The 22,107-nt window shown below is 38.0% G+C and overlaps 1 protein-coding gene across 10 annotated transcripts in view; it reads left to right on the plus strand.

Annotated features, from left to right (window-relative positions):
* Window positions 1–22,107, plus strand: part of ARFIP1 (ADP ribosylation factor interacting protein 1) — a 148,910-nt gene that overhangs the window by 92,686 nt on the left and 34,117 nt on the right. For all 10 annotated transcript variants that reach the window (XM_060147803.1, XM_060147804.1, XM_060147809.1 and 7 more), the window contains 2 exons: window positions 10,621–10,842; window positions 18,312–18,469. In XM_060147803.1, coding sequence (XP_060003786.1) covers window positions 10,621–10,842; window positions 18,312–18,469 — 380 coding nt within the window. The remainder of the gene's footprint in view (window positions 1–10,620; window positions 10,843–18,311; window positions 18,470–22,107) is intronic.

Consider the following 22,107-nt stretch of genomic DNA (forward strand, 5'->3'; position numbering starts at 1 on the left):
TGAGATGATCATATGGTTTCTTTCCTTCAGTTTGTTAATATGGTGTATCACGTTGATTGATTTGCGTATAATGAAGAATCCTTGTATTCCTGGAATAAACCCCACTTGATCATGGTGTATGATCCTTTTAATGTGCTGTTGGATTCTGTTTGCTAGTATTTTGTTTAGGATTTTTGCATCTGTGTTCATCAGTGATATTGGCCTGTAGTTTTCTTTCTTTGTGACATCTTTGGTTTTCGTATCAGGGTGACGGTGGCCTTGTAGAATGAGTTTGGGAGTGTTCCTCCCTCTGCTATATTTTGGAAGAGTTTGAGAAGCATAGGTGTTAGCTCTTCTCTAAATGTTTGATAGAACTTGCCTGTGAAGCCGTCTGGTCCTGGGCTTTTGTTTGTTGGAAGATTTTTAATCACAGTTTCAATTTCAGTGCTTGTGATTGGTCTGTTCATATTTTCTATTTCTTCTTGATTGAGTCTTGGCATGTTGTGCATTTCTAAGAATTTGTCCATTTCTTCCAGGTTGTCCATTTTATTGACATAGAGTTGCTTGTAGTAATCTCTGATGATCTTTTGTATTTCTGCAGTGGCAGTTCTGCTTTTTCATTTCTAATCCTATTGATTTGAGTCTTCTCCCTTTTTTTCTTGATGAATCTGGCTAATGGTTTATCAGTTTTTTTTATCTTCTCAAAGAACCAGCTTTTAGGTTTATTGATCTTTGCTATCATTTCCTTCTTTTCTTTTTCATTTATTTCTGATCTGATATTCATGATTTCCTTCCTTCTGCTAACTTTGGGGTTTTTTTGTTCTTCTTTCTCTAATTGCTTTAGATGCAAGGTTAGGTTGTTTATTTGAGATGTTTCCTGTTTCTTAAGGTAGGATTGTATTGCTATAAACTTCACTCTTGGAACTGCTTTTGCTGCATCCCATAGGTTTTGGGTCGTCATGTCTCCATTGTCATTTGTTTCTAAGTATTTTTTTATTTCCTCTTTCATTTCTTCAGTGATCACTTCGTTATTAAGTAGTGTATTGTTTAGCCTCCATGTGTTTGTATTTTTTACAGATCTTTTCCTGTAACTGATATCTAGTCTCATAGTGTTGTGGTCGGAAAAGATACGTGATACAATTTCAATTTTCTTAAATTTATGAAGGCTTGATTTGAGACACAAAATATGATCTATCCTGGAGAATGTTCCATGAGCACTTGAGAGAAATGTGTATTCTGTTGTTTTTGATTGGAATGTCCTATAAATATCAGTTAATTCCATCTGGTTTAATGTATCATTTAAAGCTTGTGTTTCCTTATTTATTTTCATTTTGGATGATCTGTCTATTGGTGAAAGTGGGGTGTTAACGTCACCTTCTCTTTATGTGTTACTGTCGATTTCTCCTTTTATGGCTGTTAGTATTTGCCTTATGTATTGAGGTGCTCCTAAGTTGGGTGCATAAATATTTACAATTGTTATATCTTCTTCTTGGATCGATCCCTTGATCATTATGTAGTGTCCCACTTTGTCTCTTGTAATAGTCTGTATTTTAAAGTCTATTTTGTCTGTTAACGAAAATTGCTACTCCAGCTTTCTTATGATTTCTATTTGCATGGAATAACTTTTTCCATCCCCTCACTTTCAGTCTGTATGTGTCCCTATGTCTGAAGTGGGTCCCTTGTAGACAGCATATATATGGGTCTTATTTTTGTATCCATTCAGCCAGTCTGTGTCTTTTGGTCGGAGCATTTAATCCATTTACATTTAAGGTAATTATCGATATGTATGTTCCTATTCGCATTTTCTTAATTGTTTTGGGTTCGTTATTGTAGGTCTTTTCCTTCTCTTGTGTTTCTTGCCTAGAGGAGATCCTTTAGCATTTGCTGTAAAGTTGGCTTGGTGGTGCTGAACTCTCTCAGCTTTTGCTTGTTTCTAAAGGTTTTAATTTCTCCATCAAATCTGAATGAGATCCTTGCTGGGTAGAGTAATCTTGGTTGCAGGTTTTTCTCCTTCATCACTTTAAATATTTCCTGCCAGTCCCTTCTGGCTTGCAGTTTCTGCTGAAAGATCAGCTGTTAACCTTATGGGGATTCCCTTGTGTGTTATTTGTTGTTTTTCCCTTGCTGCTTTTAATATGTTTTCTTTGTATTTAATTTTTGACAGTTTGATTAATATGTGTCTTGGTGTGTTTCTCCTTGGATTTATCCTGTATGGGACTCTCTGTGCTTCCTGGACTTGATTAACTATTTCCTTTCCCATATTAGGGAAGTTTTCAACTATAATCTCTTCAAATATTTTGTCAGTCCCTTTCTTTTACTCTTATTCTTCTGGGATCTGTATAATTCGAATGTTGGCGCGTTTAATGTGGTCCCAGAGGTCTCTGAGACTGTCCTCAGTTCTTTTCATTCTTTTGTCTTTATTCTGCTCTGCAGTAGTTATTTCCACTATTTTATCTTCCAGGTCACTTATCCGTTATTCTGGCTCAGTTATTCTGCTATTGATCCCTTCTAGAGTATTTTTTATTTCATTTTTTCTGCTGTTCATCGTTGCTTGTTTCCTCTTTAGTTCTTCTAGTTCCTTGTTAAATGTTTCTTGCATTTTCTCTATTCTATTTCCAAGATTTTGGATCATCTTTACTATCCTTATTCTGAATTCTTTTTCAGGTAGACTGCCTATTTCCTCTTCATTTGTTAGGTCTAGTGGGTTTTTATCTTGCTCCTTCATCTGCTGTGTGTTTTTCTTTCTTCTCATTTTGCTTATCTTACTGTGTTTGGGGTCTCCTTTTTGCAGGTTGCAGGTTTGTAGTTCCCTTTGTTTTTGGTGTCTGTCCTCAGTGGCTAAAGTTAGTTCAGTGGGTTGTGTAGGCTTCCTGGTGGAGGGGACTAGTGCCTGTGTTCTGGTGGATGAGGCTGGATCTTGTCTCTCTGGTGGGCAGGTCCACGTCTGGTGGTGTGTTTTGGGGTGTCTGTGGACTTATTATGATTTTAGGCAACCTCTCTGCTAATGGGTGGGGTTGTGCTCCTGTCTTGCTAGTTGTTTGGCATAGGTTGTCCAGCACTGTAGCTTGCTTGTCATTGAGTGAAACTGGGTGTTGGTGTTGAGATGGAGATCTCTGGGAGGTTTTCGCCGTTTGATATTACGTCGAGCTGGGAGGTCTCTTGCGGACCAGTGTCCTGAAGTTGGCTCTGCCACCTCAGAGGCAACAGCACTGACTCCTGGCTGCAGCACCAAGAGCCTTTCATCCACACAGCTCAGAATAAAAGGGAGAAAAAGTAGAAAGAAAGATAGGAAGGGAGAGAGGGAGGGAGGGAGGAAGGAAGGAAGGAGGGAGGAGAAAGAAAGAAAGGAAGAAAGGAAGGAAGAAAGAGAAATAAAATAAAATAAAGTTATTAAAATAAAAAATAATTATTAAGAAAAAAATTTTTTTAAAAATTGGACGGATAAAACCCTAGGACAAATGGTGAAAGCAAAGCTATAGAGACAAAATCTCACACAGAAGCATACACATACACACTCACAAAAAGAGGAAAAGGGGAAAAAATAATAAATCTTGCTCTCAAAGTCCACCTCCACAATTTGGGATGATTCCTTGTCTATTCATGTATTACACAGATGCAGGGTACATCAAGTTGATTGTGGAGATTTAATCTGCTGCTCCTGAGGCTGCTGGGAGAGACTTCCCTTTCTCTTCTTTGTTCTCACAGCTCCCAGGGCTCAGCTTTGGATTTGGTCCCGCCTCTGCTTGTAGGTCGCAGGAGGGCATCTGTTCTCCGCTCAGACAGGACAGGATTAAAGGAGCCGCTGATTTGGGGACTCTGGCTCACTCAGGCCAGGGGGAGGGAGGGGCACAGAGTGCAGGGCGAGCCTGCGGTGGCAGAGGCCAGCGTGACATTGCACCAGCCTGAGGCGCGCCATGCGTTCTCCCGGGGAAGTTGTCCCTGGATCCCGGGATCCTGGCAGTGGCAGGCTGCAGAGGCTCCCTGGAAGAGAGGTGTTGAGAGTGACCTGTGCTCGCACAGAGGCTGCTTGGTGGCGGCGGCAGCAGCCTTAGCGTCTCATGCCCGTCTCTGGGGTCCGCAGTGTTAGCCACGGCTTGCTCCCATCTCTGGAGGTCCTTTAAGCAGTGCTCTTAATCCCCTCTCCTTGCGCCCCAGGAAACAAAGAGGGAAGAAAAAGCCTCTTGCCTTTTTGGCAGGTCCACACTTTTTCCCGGGTTCCCTCCCGGCTAGCCGTGGTGCACTAGCCCCTTCAGGCTGTGTTCACGCCGCCAGTATTCTCCCTGGGATATGACCAAAGCCCGAGCCTCAGCTCCCAGCCCCGCCCTACCTGGCGGGTGAACAGACAAGCCTCTCGGGCTGGTGAGTGCCGGTCGGTGCCGATCCTCTGTGTGGGTATCTCTCCGCCTTGCCCTCTGCACGCCTGTGGCTGCGCTCTCCTTCGCAGCTCTGAAGCTTCCCCTCCTCCGCCACCCGCAGTCTCCGCCCACGAAGGGGCTCCTAGTGTGTGGAAACCTTTCCTCCTTCACAGCTCCCTCCCACTTGTGCAGGTTCTGTCCCTATTCTTTTGTCTCTGTTTATTCTTTTTTCTTTTGCCCTACCCAGGTACGTGGGGAGTTTCTTGCCTTTTAGTAGGTGTGAGGTCTTCTGCCAGCGTTCTGTAGGTGTTCTGTAGGAGTTGTTCCACATGTAGATGTATTTCTGATGTATCTGTGGGGAGGAAGGTGATTGCCGTGTCTTACTCTTCCGCCATCTTCCCCCTCTCCTATTTTATTCTTTTTGTTGCAGTGCCAAATGGGAGTGTTTCCATAATTTCTCTTTCAGATCTTTCATCATTAATGTATAGGAATGCAAGAGATTTCTGTGCATTTTGTATCCTACAACTTTACCAAATTCATTGATTAGCTCTAGTAGTTTTCTGGTGCCATTTTTAGGGTTCTCTGTGTATAGTATAATGTCATCTGCACACAATGACAGTTTTACTTCTTTCCCATTTGGATTCATTTTATCTCTTTTTCTTCTCTGATTGCTGTTGCTAGGACTTCCAAAACTATGTTGAATAATAGTGGTGAGAGTGGACATCCTTGTCTTATTCCTAATCTTAGAGGAAATGCTTTCAGTTTTTCACCATTGAGAATGATGTTTGCTGTGGGTTTGTCGTATATGACCTTTATTATGTTGAGGTAGGTTCCCTCTATGCCCACTTTCTGGAGAGTTTTTATCATAAATGGGTGCTGAATTTTGTCAACAGCTTTTTATGCATCTATTGAGATGATCATATGGTTTTTATTCTTCAATTTGTTAATGTAGTGTATCACATTGATTGATTTGCATATATTGACGAATCCTTGCATCCCTGGGATAAATCTCACTTTAACATGGTGTCTGATGTTTGTTTGTTTTTTTTGCCTACACGGGACTCTCACTGTTGTGGCCTCTCCCATTGTGGAGCACAGGCTCCGGATGAGCAGGCTCAGCGGCCATGGCTCAAGGGCCCAGCCGCTCCGCGGCATGTGGGATCTTCCTGGACTGGGGCATGAACCCGTGTTCCCTGCATCAGCAGGTGGACTCTCAACCACTGCGCCACCAGGGAATCCCAGTGTCTGATCTTTTTAATGTGGTGTTTAATTCTGTTTGCTAATATTTTGTTGAGGATTTTTTCATCTATATTCATGAGTGATACTGGTCTGTAATTTTCCTTTCTGTTTTGTATCTTTGTCTGATTTTGGTGTCAGGGTGATGGTGGCCTCATAGAATGAGTTTGGGAGTGTTCCTTCCTCTGCAGTTTTTTGCAAGAGTTTCAGAAGGATGGGTGTTAGCTCTTCTCCAAATGTTTGATAGAATTCACCTGTGAAGCCATCTGGTCCTGGACTTTTGTTTGTTGGAAGATTTTTCATCACAGTTTTAATTTCATTACTTGTGTTTGGTCTGTTCATATTTTCTATTTCCTCCTGGTTCAGTGTTAGAAGGCTATACCTTTCTAAGAATTTGTCCATTTCTTCCAGGTTGTCCATTTTGTTGGCATAGAGTTGCTTGTAGTAGTCTCTTAGGATGCTTTGTATTTCTGTGGTGTCTGTTGTAACTTCTCCTTTTTGATTTCTAATTTTATTGATTTGAATCCTCTCCCTCTTTTTCTTGATGGTTTATCAATTTTGTTTATCTTCTCAAAGAACCAGCTTTTAGTTTTATTCATCTTTGCTATTGTTTTCTTTGTTTTTATTTCATTTATTTCTGCGCAGATATTTATGATTTCTTTCCTTCTGCTAACTTTGGGTTTTGTTTGTTCTTCTTTCTCTAGTTCCTTTAGGTATAAGGTTAGATTGTTTACTTGAGATTTTTCTTGTTTCTTGAGATAGGCTTGTATAGCTATAAACTTCCCTCTTAGAACTGCTTTTGCTGCATCCCGTAGGTTATGGATTGTTGTGTTTTCATTGTCATTTGTCTCTAGGTATTTCTTGATTTCCTCTTTGATTTCTTCAGTGATCTCTTGCTTATTTAATAATGTATTGTTTAGCCTCCATGTGTTTGTGTTTTTTACGTTTTTTTCCCTGTAATTCATTTCTAATCTCATAGCGTTGTGGTCAGAAATGATGCATGACATGATTTCAGTTTTCTTAAATATACTGAGGCTTGATTTGTGACCCAAGATGTGATCTATCCTGGAGAATGTTCCATGTGCACTTGAGAAGAAAGTGTAATCTGCTGTTTTTGGATGGAATGTCCTATAAATATCAATTAAATCTGTCTGGTCTGTTGTGTCATTTAAAGCTTCTGTTTCCTTATTTATTTTCATTTTGGATGATCTGTCCATTGTTGTAAGTGAGGTGTTAAAGTCCCCCACTATTATTGTGTTACTGTCAATTTCCTCCTTTATACCTGTTAGCAGTTGCCTTATGTATTGAGGTGCTCCTGTGTTGGGGGCATATATATTTATAATTGTTATATCTTCTTCTTGGATTGGTTCCTTGATTATTATGTAGTGTCCTTCCTTGTCTCTTGTAACATACTTTTTTTTAAAGTCTATTTTATCTGATATGAATATGGCTACTCCAGCTTTGTTTTGATTTCCATTTGCATGGAATATCTTTTTCCATCTCCTTACTTTCAGTCTGTATGTGTCCCTAGGTCTGAAGTGGGTCTCTTGTAGACAGCATATATATGGATCTTGTTTTTGTATCCATTCAGCGAAGAATGTATCCTTTCATTCTTTTGGTTGGAGCATTTAATCCATTCACGTTTAAGGTAATTATCAATATGTATGTTCCTATGACCATTTTCTTAATTGTTTTGGGTTTGTTTTTGTAGGTCCTTTCCTTCTCTTGTGTTTCCCACTTAGAGAAGTTCCTTTACCATTGCTTGTAGAGCTGGTTTGGTGGTGCTGAATTCTCTTAGCTTTTGCTTGTCTGTAAAACTTTTGATTCTCCATTGAATCTGAATGAGATCCTTGCTGGGTAGAGTAATCTTGGTTGTAGGTTCTTCCTTTTCATCACTTTAAGTATATCGTGTCACTCTCTTCTGGCTTGTGGCGTTTATGCTGAGAAATCAGCTCTTAACCTTATGGGAGTTCCCTTGTATGTTATTTTCGTTTTTCCCTTGCTTCTTTCAATAATTTTTCTTTGTCTTTAATTTTTGCCAATTTGATTACTATGTGTCTCAGCATGTTTCTCCTTGGGTTTATCCTGTATGGGAGTCGCTGCACTTCCTGGACTTGGGTGGCTATTTCCTTTCCCATGTTAGGGAAGTTTTTGACTATAATCTCTTCAAATATTTTCTCTGGTCCTTTCTCTCTCTCTTCTCCTTCTTGGACACCTATATTGCAAATGTTCTTGTGTTTAATGTTGTCTCAGAGGTCTCTTAGGCTGTCTTCATTTCTTTTCATTCTTTTTTCTTTATTCTGTTCTGCAGCAGTGAATTCCACCATTCTGTCTTCCAGGTCACTTATCCATTCTTCTGCCTCAGTTATTCTGCTATTGATTCCTTCTAGTGTACTTTTCATTTCATTTATTGTATTGTTCATCTCTGTTTGTTTGTTCTTTAATTCTTCTAGGTCTTTGTTAAACATTTCTTTCATCTTCTCGATCTTTGCCTCCATTCTTTTTCCGAGGTCCTGGATCATCTTCACTATCATTATTCTGAATTCTTTTTCTGGAAGGTTGCCTATCTCCACTTCATTTAGTTTTTTTTCTGGGGTTTTATCTTGTTCCTTCATCTGGTATATAGCCCTCTGCCTTTTCATCTTGTCTGTCTTTCTGTGAATGTGGTTTTTGTTCCACAGGCTGCAGGATTGTAGTTCTTCTTACTTCTGGTATATGAGGCTATCTAAGAGGCTTGATGGGAGGGACTGGTGGTGGGTAGAGCTGACTGTTGCTCTGGTGGGCAGAGCTCTGTAAAACTTTAATCCAGTTGACTGTTGATGGGTGGGGCTGGGTTCCCTCCCTGTTGGTTGTTTGGCCTGAGGCAACCCAACACTGGAGCCTACCTGGGCTCTTTGGTGGGGCTAATGACAGGCTCTGGCAGGGCTCATGCCAAGGAGTACTTCCCAGAACTTCTGCTGCCAGTGTCCTTGTCCCCCTGGTGAAACAGAGCCACCCCCCACCTCTGCAGGAGACCCTCCAACACTAGCAGGTAGGTCTGGTTCAGTCTCCCCCGGGGTCACTGCTCCTTCCTCTGGTTCCCAATGCGCACACTACTTTTTGTGTACCCTCCAAGTGTGTAGTCTCTGTTTCCCCCAGTCCTGTCAAAGTCCTGCAATCAATTCCCACTAGCCTTCAAAGTCTGATTCTCTAGGAATTCTTCCTCCCATTGCCGGACCCCCAGGTTGGGAAGCCTGATGTGGGGCTCAGAACCTTCACTCCAGTGGGTGGACTTCTGTGGTATAAGTGTTTGCTAGTCTGTCAGTCACCCACCCACTAGTTATGGGGTTTGATTTTACTGTGATTGCACCCCTCCTGTCGTCTCACTGTGGCTTCTCCTTTATCTTTGGGTGTGGGGTATCTTTTTTGGTGAGTTCCAGTGTCTTCCTGTCAGTGGTTGTCCAGCAGCTAGTTGTGATTCTGGTGTTCTCACAAGAGAGTGAGAGCATGTCCTTCTACTCCACCGTCTTGGTTCCTCCTCTCTCTGCTTTTTAAAAAAAGAACTCCTTTATAAAAAATGTTTATTCATAAAAATCCTTAGTTGATGACAAGAGAGAATGTGTCAGCGAATTCATTTCAATTTTAAAATAGAAAAATATGAGTAGCTAAATATAAATTTATGTGTATTGACAAGGAAAAGTCTCAAGATACTTGTTCTCAGAAAAGAAATGCTCAGGATATTATGTATAGCATAGCATGGGCTCATGTTTACTTTAAGAATATTATATATGTGATTATATAGGTTTAAAGGAGAGTCTCTACTACCCATCAGACTATTAATAGTTTTCTACTATTTAGTCAAATTAAAGGAAGGAAGGGGAATTTCATTTTTATTTCATTCATTATTTTAACTTTTACAACAAATACTAATTCTGTGACCAAAACTTTGAGAGACATGATAAAAGAACAAATTTGCAAATTTTCAAAATTGCAAAACTTATTTACTGCTTTTCAGAATATTTTTTTAGATTTAAATGATAAGGATTATATTAATGCCCTACATTGTTATTCTAAAAATGTATTGCTGAGTAGTGAATTTGCTTGTAATTTTTTATTTCTAGCAAAAATTACTAGAAAACTTATTTTCATGTGCTCTAAAGTTAGGTACTTTAAAAAATTGTAAATTCCTATATCATTATTTCTGGGACAGAGATAGAATAACATAGAGTAGAATAACATAATTTAATTTTATCTGGGCAAAAGTAGAAGAATTCAGGAATCTGTAATCTCTACATCTTTCTCTTTCTCTGTTCCTCCCCCCTTCCCTCCCTCCCTACCTCCTCTTTCTTCTTTCTCCTTCCTTTCTTCCTCTCATTCTTCCTACTCACACACATATACACAGCTATTTAAGGGGAAAATCGAAGGAAAAAAAACATTTGAAACCAATAGGAGAGTAGAATTTTGGTATTCTTATTATTCCTATATTAATAGTCGTGTATTGTTCTTAAATCAATGCCAAGTATCTCAGTTGTTTTCAGTAATCTACCAAAGTGCACAAAACTTGAAATATGATTATGTGAGAGAGCTCATCTGGCAGTATATACACTACCTAGATACGTCTTAAAACTTCCTCTAATAAGTAATAGTTAAAAAACATGTCTGATAAATTTACTTTCTGGGGCTTCCCTGGTGGCGCAGTGGTTGAGAGTCCGCCTGCCGATGCAGGGGACACGGGTTCTTGCCCCGGTCCGGGAGTATCCCACGTGCCACGGAGCGGCTGGGCCCGTGGGCCATGGCCGCTGGGCCTGGGCGTGTGGAGCCTGTGCTCCGCAAGGGGAGGGGCCGCGACAGTGAGAGGCCCGCGTACCGCAAAAAAGAAAAAAAATTTACTTTCTGAGTCCTGATGAACCTCTGAGGGGGCTGACAATTTGCCGTTTGTTAGGCTAGCTTGTTTGAAGCCAAAAATGGTGTATGCCATATGCTCCAGCATTTGCACGTCGGATTGCTGTATTACTGGTTTTTCTTTTGTTCTTTTTTTCTTCCTAAACAAAGTATATCTTTCCACTTCTAGTGCACTCGACAGATTATCTCTGAGAAGCTGGGCCGTGGATCAAGAACTGTGGACCTTGAACTTGAAGCTCAGATTGATATATTAAGAGATAACAAGAAAAAATATGAAAATATTCTAAAACTGGCTCAGACATTGTCAACCCAGCTTTTCCAGATGGTGCATACCCAAAGGCAACTCGGAGATGCATTTGCTGACCTGAGTTTGAAGTCACTAGAACTCCATGTAAGATTATTTGAAATAACTATTGGGGGGTGAGGGGGATGAAAATGGCAATAGGAGTATACTAAGAGGTAAGTTGTTACGTTTCTGATTTGCTGAATTCTTAATAAAATTGTAATCTTGTGGTGTTCTTTAAGATATTTCATATAATTTTCAAGAAGGCCCAACTACTTCTATCAACATAGTGGTCCAGTTGTACCCTAAAGAAGATGTCATCTGGAGGTTTCAGGGCAAGGGAACTTGGTAGAGGAAAGGAAAAAGAGTACTCAGCCTGCTAGAGCCTAGAAAGAATCATAGCTATGTATATAGCTGGGTGTGGGTAAAAAGTAAATTCAGGCACCTATTGAAAATCTCCTGCGTAGTCTCTGAATGTCCTAAGCAAAGAGTAGCTTGCTTGACTGGATTTGTGATACACTTTTACTGAAATCATTAGTGTAAAATTGTGAATTTTAGAATGAAATTATTTTTCTGTATATATCTATATAAGTATTCAGCAAAGCATTATTAACAATTTCTAATAATATCTTAAGTGACTCCTTTTATGTCTTTTTTTTTCCTCACGTGGAGCCAAAAGGTACAGAAATTCCTTGCCTACAGACTTCTAACTTGCACAGTTAGATAATTTAGAGCATTAAATCATTTGATAATATCTAGTATCTTGGACAAAGAAAGTTTAGCTACAGATGACAATGTTGAGAAAAACATTGAGATTCAATTCTAACTGAGTCATTAGACAGTCAAAAAGAAGAATGAAACTAATATTTAGGAAGCTGAGTTATCATAACAGCTGCAGTTATTGAGTATCCACAATTTCAATATAATGGGCTAGGTGCTTTATAACCATTATATCATGTAATTTATCTAACACTGCAAGAAATGTTATCCCCTGTTTATAGATGAGGAAGTTGAGGCCAAGAGAGTTTACGTAGTTTTTATAAACTCACAAAACCAATAAAAGATAGAATTGGAATTTATATCCAAGCCTTTTTGTTTCCCCATGATCTCTCTTTTTTTTAAATAAGAATTAATAGCATTTTTTTAAGTATTTATTTTTTGGCTGCGTCGGGTCTTAGTTGCAGCACACAGCGCACAGGCTCTTTGTTGAGGTGCGCAGGCTCCAGAGCAAGTGGACTCAGTAGTTGTGGTGCATGGGCTCTCTAGTTGTGGCGTGCAGGCCCAGTTGCCCTGTGGCATGTGGGATCTTAGTTCCCCAACCAGGGATTGAACCAGTGTCCTCTGCATTGCAAGACAGATTCTTAACCACTGGATCACAAGGGAAGTCCCTTTCCATGATCTCTTGCTGTCTCTTTAAATGGAATCTTTAGATGATCTGTGACCCAGAGAAAAATCCCCACAGTATGGAGACAGGTAGCCAGAGTATAGGGTCTGGGGAAGTGCTGCAGTAATGTTATCACTGATGCTATATTCAGTAGAACCTATTAATTATAATAGTTAACAGAGATTGGGAACTTACTATACACCAGATACAGTGGTTTATATGTGTATTAGCTCATCTAATGCTCAGTCTTAGCTAGTAGTACTTTTATTATCTTTCTTTTACAGATGTGAAGTCCTTTTTTTTTCAAACAGAACTGAGAGGGTAATCCTTAGTATTCAAGTCCATTGGACCCAGTTTGAATTTTTGAGTTTGAGCATTTTTAACTCTTTGTAAGGATTGGTATTTCATGACTTTATTCTTTCTTGGAGGTCTTCCAATGAGAAAATTTACTTATGCTTTTAATAGAATAAAACTTGTTATCTTGCAACTACCATATGGGTCCATTGGAAATCAGACACGATATGGGATCTTAATGATCCTATTTTCCTATATCTTAAAACATTTTGCTGTTTCACCATCTTAGGAATTATTTCGTTATTACTCATCAGTTTTTTCCTACCATGTTAAAAGTGACTAAGACAATAAGAAAACTAAAGAATGACAGCATTGCCTAGAAGAATGATACAGTAGTGAGATAAATACTCTTTGTTTGCATTGCCAAAAAGAAATCTGGAGAAACTGTTTATGTAGTTGTTTGTGTTTTTTTTAATGTTCATGCAACACAATTAAGAATTTTGGAATTTTTCATTTTTGCACATAATGGAAAGAGACTACAATACCAGATTAATACATTTCACAATTATTACACAAATCAGAAGATGACTGCAAAGAGATAGCAGTATTGACTCTTACCAATGATGGCAAAATTGGATAATATCAGTGAAATTGCGGGCTATAAGTATTCCAATGATGATATCCTACGTGAATTTTCTTAAAGAGTCATTGAATAATAATGTATTTTTAAGGACAAAAGGAAATACGGTATTGTGTTAGTCAAGATTCTCCAGAGAAACAGAATCAACAGGATACATAGCTATATAGAGATTTATTTTAAGAAATTGGTTCACATGATTGGCAAGGCTGCTACATCCAAAATCTGTAGGGTAGGCTGGCAGGCTGGAGACCCAGGAAAGAGTAGCAGTACAAGTCCAAAGGCAGTCTGCTAGCAGAATTCTTTCTTGTCCAGGGGAGGTCAGTCGTTGTTCTATTAAGGTCTTCAGCTGATTGCATGATACCCGCTCACGTTATGGAGGGCAGTCTGCTTTACTGACAGTACACCAATTAAAATATAAGTCTCATTCAGAAACACCCTCACAGAAACATCAGAATAATGTTTGACCAAATATTTGGACACTGTGACCCAACCAAGTTGATGCACAAACTATCTCAGGTATTTTCATTTAGTTAGTTGTTCAACAGGAGCAACTCCAACGAGCAACATTTTTTTAAAGAATCTGGACCATCCTGTTTTGCTAAGAAGACATGATATTACTTCTTTTATGATGTTTATGCACCAAAATATACTTGATATATTTGTTAGTGAACAAATGCTGAAAGTAAATGTGTATACAAAAGTGATTTGAAGGAAATATATAATATAGAAATTTTTTAAAATTCATTGAATTGAACATTCTAATTGATATTTATAAATGTAAAAGTAATGGTAAACTAGAACCTACTGGAGATGCATTTGAAATCTGGAATCAACATTTACAAGGAGGATGTTTTTGTATCATTCAAGGTTTTCCAGAGAAAGAGCATCAGTAGGAGATACACACACACACACACACACACACACACACCCAAAAGATTTATTTTAAGGAATTGGCTGACACTATTATAGGGATTGGCAAGTCTGCAATCCATAGGGTAGGCCAGAAGGCTGGAAACTTGGACAAGGTTTCTGTGTTACAGTGTTAAGACGGAATTCCTTCTTCTCCAAGAAACCTCAAATTTTTGCTCTTAAGACCTTCAGCTGATTAGATGAGGCCCATCATGTTATGGAGGATAATCTCCTGAAAGCCAACTTTAAACCACGTCTTCAGTGTTTATCATCGTAAATGTTGATCACATCACAAAATCTGCACCTTTGTAGCAACATCTAGACTGATGTTTGACCAAACAGCTGGACACCATAGTCTTATCAAGTGGGCACATAAAATTAACCATCACAATCCACCCTTTGTCAACTTAGCAGCACTTATATGCATCTCTTTAAACCACACTTAATCTCCAAATCAAGACAATAAAGTCTTACTTCCATCTAATATGATATAACTATCCTGTGTACTATCAAAGACACAGCAACTCTTTCCCTAGAAGATGATGCAAAGTCCTTGGGTGAGGATCACTTTTTTCCTTGATCTCCTGAAACTTAAATACTATGGTGTTAAGTTAACAATAGCTATATATCATGATATAAAGTTAATATATCTTATGTGATAAGGGAGGAAAGATAAGAGAGGGAAGAAAACAAAGGTACTTGCTTTACACACACACACACACACACACACACACACACACACACACACACACAAACATTCATAACAAAGTAAGGAAGAAATAAGAATTATAGTCCTCATTTCTACAAATGGTCACATGGTTGTAGCTTCTTCCATTACCCATTCCATACTGCATTTGTTCTCAGGTAGCACCTCAGTCTGTGGTGGTTCTTTGCCTGGTGAGGTGACCCAAACCATCATTCCTGAAAGGTCCAGACCATTAGCAGTCCTTCCTGAAATGGGCTGTTGTAGTTTTCCATTGAAATTAATCACAGGACATGGTAGTAGTAAGGGATCGCCTGGGTTCCAGGCTTACTCTTCCTTACCTCCATTGTGGAGGGGCAGTCCAACTTCTCCTTGGTAATCAGGATCAGTCACACCCGCCAACACAGTAACTCCCTTCTTTGCCTGTTTGTTCTTTTTGAGGAAAAGTTTATAGAGTACAGTAGTGAAGAGCTGAGGTCCACTTCCTTCCACCTTATGCCATATTAACTGAGATTTCTGGAAAATACATAGTGCAGGGGCTGGCACATAGCGGCACTAGATAAATTATGATGGTTATGATAGCTGTTGTTGAGATAGTGACATTTGGGGGTTGAGGAAGAATTTATAGATTAGTCCAGTTTCTTCATTTTCTAGAGAAACAACCAATATCCAACAGTAAAAAAAATCAAATCTCCTGAAGGGGATAGGAAATGATCTTTTTTTTTTTTTTTTTTTTTTTTTTTTTGCTGTACACGGGCCTCTCACTGTTGTGGCCTCTCCCGTTGTGGAGCACAGGCTCCGGACACACAAGCTCAGCGGCCATGGCTCACGGGCTCAGCCGCTCCGCGGCATGTGGGATCTTCCCGGACCGGGGCACGAACCCGCAGCCCCTGCATCGGCAGGCGGACTCTCAACCACTGCGCCACCAGGGCAGCCCAAGAAATGATCTTTTAATGAATGCCTGTCATCTGTCAGAAACTTTATACAGGTTGCCTTGTTAGACTTCCTGTCAAGCTTGTAAGGGAATTATCTTGATTTTATTAGTAAGGAAATGGAGGCCCGAAGAATTTGAGTTATTCATGAGAGACACAAATCCATTGAGTGGCGGAATCAAGATATGAATTCCCAAACTGTTTGAATTTCCAAACTGTTTGAATTTCCAAACTAGACTTTTACCATTTTATCACATGCCTTCCTCCTAGTTCTGTTGTACCATGGCACCTTATTAAATTGCATTTTCTCAATTTAGAGGGTAACATCTACATTGAGATTAGGAAAGTTTCCACAGTCCAAATTACTATCAATTGTCAATTAGTTCTTGTGATTCTAGTTTTTTTGTATTATTGTTTAAAATAACTCATTTGTGATTAATTAGGTAATAATATCTATTACTAAAACTTGGTGTTTTAGGTCCAATCATATGCTTCTGTTATTTAGTCCTAATGTATAAGTTGAATGGGAAATGGTGGTCATTTATATTTGGTACATTTACATCTGATAAATATTGTAAATAATGTAGGAGCTGCTGAAGAGAGCAAAAGTTCAAGTGTTTTGAAACTTCATTCTCTCTATATATAAAGCAAGTAAATTTTTAGATCAAGGAATTGTGTTGGCCTTTCTTCTTCACTGACAGATTAGAACTACAGCCCTGTTCTTGATATGTATACCCTTTGACTATTAAAATAATGTGTAAAATACCCCTGTCCAACTGAGAATACTAAAATAACTTATCAACTAAATGAAGTTTGAGGCATGTTTTATTTTATTTTCATTGCCAAAAAAGCATATTTAATTATGTATTTATAATGCATATACATATGTATATTTATTTATTTCTAGTGTCCTAATTGTTTTGTAACATTTACTACTATGTCTCTTGTACCTTACTATAAAAAAGCTTTTTTATTTTAGCCAATTAAGTTTCCAAATTATGCAATAAAATCTGAAGTTTTATACACATTTTCATCACAGAATTATGGGCGAGATTTACACTCATGAAACAGAACAGTGTCCATTTACTCCTCCTGTCTGCTTTGAATTTAGGGCTGTTTTTCTCATCTGTAAATATAGGATTCCAAATTCTGCTGTATAACATATCAATCTGCAGTGATTTCATCTTACAATACTCTTTTTTTGTTTATTTGTTGTTAGTAAAAGCACAGCTTTCTAGGTTATATAGATCTCCCTGTGGCTAAATTAGGACTTCTGGCATTTTCAAAGTTAATGTGGAATTGTGGATGTTGAGAACTTTTAGCAATGAACAGTGTTACAGGGATATGATACAATGACATATACTTTGTTATACAGTGAATAGAAAAACTATGATATTTATATCCAGCTCAATTTCATATTTTTCTTCCTCTTATTTGGTGATTTTTTAATTTTGCCTTTTACCTCTTAATGAACACCAGAGAAAATAAGAACAATTGTGTGAACTCTTTCTAAGTTTTTTTTAATGTTTTCTCCTATATTCTATTTCCAGTAACATTTATTTAGTCTTCAATATTGTAACTTATCTTGTAAAAATGGTGCCAAAACTCTTCAGCTTTTCTGCCTTTTTAGTTTTTACATATATTGATTGATAGTCCTCTTATGTAATCCTTGTCTGCCAATATTTGCAAATCAAGGGCTCTACAGTTTTGAAGACTGAGTTCCAAGTAAAGAGTTACATGGACCTCTCTTAGATGGAAAATGCTTTTATCATAATAAAGATAATTTTACTTTCTGTATTTATTAATTATTGAATATTCTATCACCTGGAAATTTAATTGTACCTATAGCACTAACGTTAAATTTGCATCTTCTAAAATTGTAGTTAATTTAATATTACATTTTTTTTTCAGCTGAAATTTAAAAATGTTTTTAACAAACTCACAATTCTCAAATTGAATGATATATCTTATAATAAGATATGATCAAAGTTTTTATTTGGTCAGATGTGTTCGTGATAATCTGTTAACTAATCAAACTTAGACTGAAAGCTTTCTCTGCTCAAAATTTAGAGTTAGTCCTTGCCATTCATATGTTAAGGAGTCATGTGTAATGTTTGCTAAGCTAAGACTCAGTTTATTCAGAGAAAATGAACTAAAACTGGTGTTGAGTGATCCTTCCTCAGCTGTTTGTCCAGATAGATCTGAGCTTGGGAGTCAACTGGTTGCTAAGTTTACAAAGAAATGTGTATTGTTAATATTTATACTTTAAGGAGATTCAGTCAAAACACAAAAATTACAATCTATTTTATGTCTGAAAGTTTTAGCCAATTGTTACCTAATTTGGTTGTGAAAGTTAAAGTTTCTCTGATTAATAATCTGCTATAGTTTTCTTCTTAACAGCTGTGCTTACAGTATAATAGAAACAAAACGTAGAAATGAAAATAATTTTTCTAGTACAAAGTAGTTTCACTTTTTAAAATTATTTGATTTTAGCTATGCCTCAGAGCTGAACAATTTGGTTTATTCGACTTTTCTGTAATTCTGTAGCTAGTTGTGATTTAGATTCCTATTTATTTATTTAAACATTGAAAGAGAAAACTTCTAAAGCTAGATTTCTAAATCAGATATTTTCCCAATAGTGATGTGTTTGAGATTTTCTTTAGTCACATTTACTAGTTTGTAACTGGATAAATTACGATGACTTTTTTGTTTTAGGAAGAATTTGGCTATAATGCAGATACACAGAAACTGCTGGCTAAAAATGGAGAAACTCTTCTAGGAGCCATTAATTTTTTCATTGCCAGTGTGAACACTTTGGTGAATAAAACAATTGAGGATACATTAATGACTGTGAAACAGTATGAAAGTGCCAGGTAGGTATAGATTTTCATTATATTGTCTGTTTTACCAGGTGGTGCATAATTTGGTTAAGGTTTTGGGTTGCAAATAAGAGAAACTGACTCTGGCCAATATGGGCAGAAAAAGAATTTATTAGGTTATAGGGTAGCCCGCAGAGCTAACAGAAAGGCAGGAGAACAGATTCTAGAAACAGGCAAGAACCAAAGCCAAGTTAATGCCTCAGAAGAATCTAATTAGGGTACTTGATGCTGCTACAGCTCCCATAAATAAAAATTTCCAAAAGCTCCTGAGTACTTTGCTTCATTGCGTTGAGAGTATCCGGTTGAGCGTTGGCCATGTGCCCAAACCCTGCCTGCTAGGGAATAGGGAGGTGGAGGAGCTCCCGGCTCCAGCTTCCTTGGAAGAGGACAGGGCCTTGTGTTCTGCCAGGTAGATACCAGATGCCCTTTCTAATCTGGCCTAAGCCTGCCTCTTCAATCATACTACCACTGCTTCCCTATAAGCAGTTACACTGCTTCCGCAACAGCCAGACTCATAGTTTCAATTTCTCTTGAATATACTAGCTCATTTCTGCCTCCATGATTTTGTTTATGTTGGTTATTCAGATTATAACCAGGCTTCACAATCTTCCAAATTTTACCTTTTACATAAATTAAAGTATTTACCTTATATTTTCATAGTTGTTTGTAATGCAGTGTTTTCATACATCTTTTTTTTTTTTTTTTTTTTTTTTTTGCGGTACGCGGGCCTCTCACAGTTGTGGCCTCTCCTGTTGCAGAGCACAGGCTCTGGACGCGCAGGCTCAGCAGCCATGGCTCACGGGCCCAGCCGCTCCGCGGCATGTGGGATCTTCCTGGACCGGGGCACGAACCCGTGTCCCCTGCATCAGCAGGCGGACTCTCAACCACTGCGCCACCAGGGGAGCCCTCATACATCTTTTTATACACACACACACAGACACACACACACACACACACACACACACACACACTTTATCTCATAACCATCCTGTTAGGTAAACAAAATGCATATTATAGGTACTTAGAAATGTCTAAAAAGTAGCAGATCTACGATAGCATTTTTCAACTTTGATTCCAGGCCCAATTTTTTTCCCCCACTCATTCCTGTCCCTTTTGAGTTTTTTTCCTCTGAACACTTGATTTCTTTATTTTCTGTTATACTTTTTATAGCATAGTTGAAGATAGTGCAAACTTTACCTTTTGGATATATAACTTTACTTTTGGCCTCTTGATGTAGTTTAATGATGTGAGAAATGCCTATGAAAACTCTAAACTCATCTAGTCTTTTTGCTATTGAGTGCTTATTCTTAAGTATATATGTCCTTATGCTTTATATAGCTAAAAGCCCAAACCACTTGGAAAGTTAACTTTTTTTTTTCTTAAAATTTATTGGTGGTAGTTACTGAAAACATTTTTGTACCTTATAAACACTTATACAATTCCAATTCAAGCTATAAAATGTTACTACCATGTTCTGTCTGTAGCTTACCTTTTTACACACACCCTCCTTACTCTCCTGAAACTCTTTTTTTTTCTATTGAACTATAGTTGATTTACAGTATTGTGTTAGTTTCAGGTGTATAGCAAAATGATTCAGGTATGTATATATTCTTGTTCAGATTCTTTTCCTTTATAGGTTATTACAAGATACTGAATATAGTTCCCTGTGCTATACAGTAAATCCTTGTTGTTTATGTATTTTATATATAGTGGTATGTATCTGTTATCCCTCCCCCCTTTCCCCTTTGGTAACCAAAAGTTTGTTTTCTATGTGTATGAGTCTGTTTCTGAGTTGTAAATAAGTTCATTTGTATTATTTTTTAGATTCCACAAATAAGTGATATCATGTAGTATTTGTCTTTCTCTGTCTGACTTAGTTCACTTAGTATGGTAATCTCTAGATCCATCCATGTTCCTACAAATGGCAATATTTCATTCTTTTTTATGGCTGAGTAGTATTCCATTGTATATATGTACCACATCTTTGTCCACTCATCTCTCAGTGAACACTTAGGTTGCTTCCATGTCTTGGCTATTGTAAGTAGTGTTGTTGTGAACATTGGGGTGCATGTATCTTTCTGAATTAGAGTTTTCATCTTTTCCAGATAAGAGCCCAGGAGTGGGATTGCTGGATCATATGGTAACTCTATTTTTAGTTTTTTAAGGTACCTCCATACTGTTTTCCATAGTGGCTGCACCAATTTACAGTCCCACCAACAGTGTAGGATGGTTCCCTTTTCTCCAGACCCCCTCTAGCATTTATTTATTATTTGTAGACTTTTTTTTGATGATGGTCACTCTGACTGGTGTGAGGTGATACCTCATTGTAGTTTTGATTTGCATTTCTCTAATAATTAGAGATGTTGAGCAACCTTTCATGTGCCTAGTGGCCGTCTGTATGTCTTCTCTGGAGAAATGTCTATTTAGGTTTTCTTGCCATTTTTTGATCGGGTTATTTTTTTGATATTGAGTTGTGTGAGCTGTTTGTATAGTTTGGAAATTAAATCCTTGTTGGTCACATCGTTAGCAAATATTTTCTCCCAGTCCATACATTGTCTTTTCGTTTCGTTTATGGTTTCCTTTGATGTGCAAAAGCTTATGTTTGATTAGGTCCCATTTGTTTATTTTTGCTTTTGTTTCTATTGCCTTGGGAGACTGATCTAAGAAAATATTGCTACATTTGATGTCAGAGAATGTTTTACCTATGTTCTCTTCTAGGAGTTATAAGGTGTCATGTTTTATACTTAAGTCTTTAAGCCATTTTGAGTTTGTTTTTGTGTATGGTGTGAGGGTGTGTTGTAACTTCATTGATTTACATGCGGCTGTCCAGCTTTCCCAACACCACTTGCGGAAGAGACTGTCTTTTCTCCATTGTATATTCTTGCTTCTTTTGTCAAAGATTAATTGACCATAGGTGTATGGGTTTATTTCTGGGCTCTCTGTTCTGTTCCATTGATCCATATGTCCATTTTTGTGCCAATACCACGCTGTTTTGATTACTGTAGCTTTGTAGTAGTATCTGAGGTCTGGGAGGGTTATGCCTCCTGTTTTGTTCCTTTTCCTCCAGATTGCTTTGGCAGTTCTGGGTCTTTTGTGGTTCCCTACAAATTTTAGGATTATTTGTTCTACTTCTGTGAAAAAAGTCATGGGTAATTTGAATAGCGATCTCATTAAATCTATAGATTGCTTTAGGTAGTATGGCAATTTTAATAATATTAATTTTTTCCAATCCAAGAGTGTGGGATATCTTTCCATTTCTGTGAGTCACCTTCAATTTCCTTTATCAGTGTTTTATAGTTCTTAGCATATAGGTCTTTCACCTCCTTGGTTAGGTTTATTGCTAGGTTTGTTTTATTTTGTTTTGTTTGTTTTGTTTGATGTGATTTTAAACGGGATTTTTTTTTCTTTTATGGAAGGTTAACTTTTGATCTTTGCACAAGAAAAGATGCTTCTATCCTATGCTGTGTTTGTAATTTTCAGTTTAGTATTAACATACTAAATCAGATTCTTACCAGATCTCAATCAGATTCTTAATGACTTGGATAGGAAGGTCAAGACAAATAGCTGTGGTTGTCAGGTGGGAGAAAGACACAGATGGATCTGTGTGCCTTATTTAGGATTTGGGCTTGGTT

Source organism: Lagenorhynchus albirostris, chromosome 4 (genome assembly GCF_949774975.1).
Source record: "Lagenorhynchus albirostris chromosome 4, mLagAlb1.1, whole genome shotgun sequence".
Classification (NCBI taxonomy): Eukaryota; Metazoa; Chordata; class Mammalia; order Artiodactyla; family Delphinidae; genus Lagenorhynchus; species Lagenorhynchus albirostris.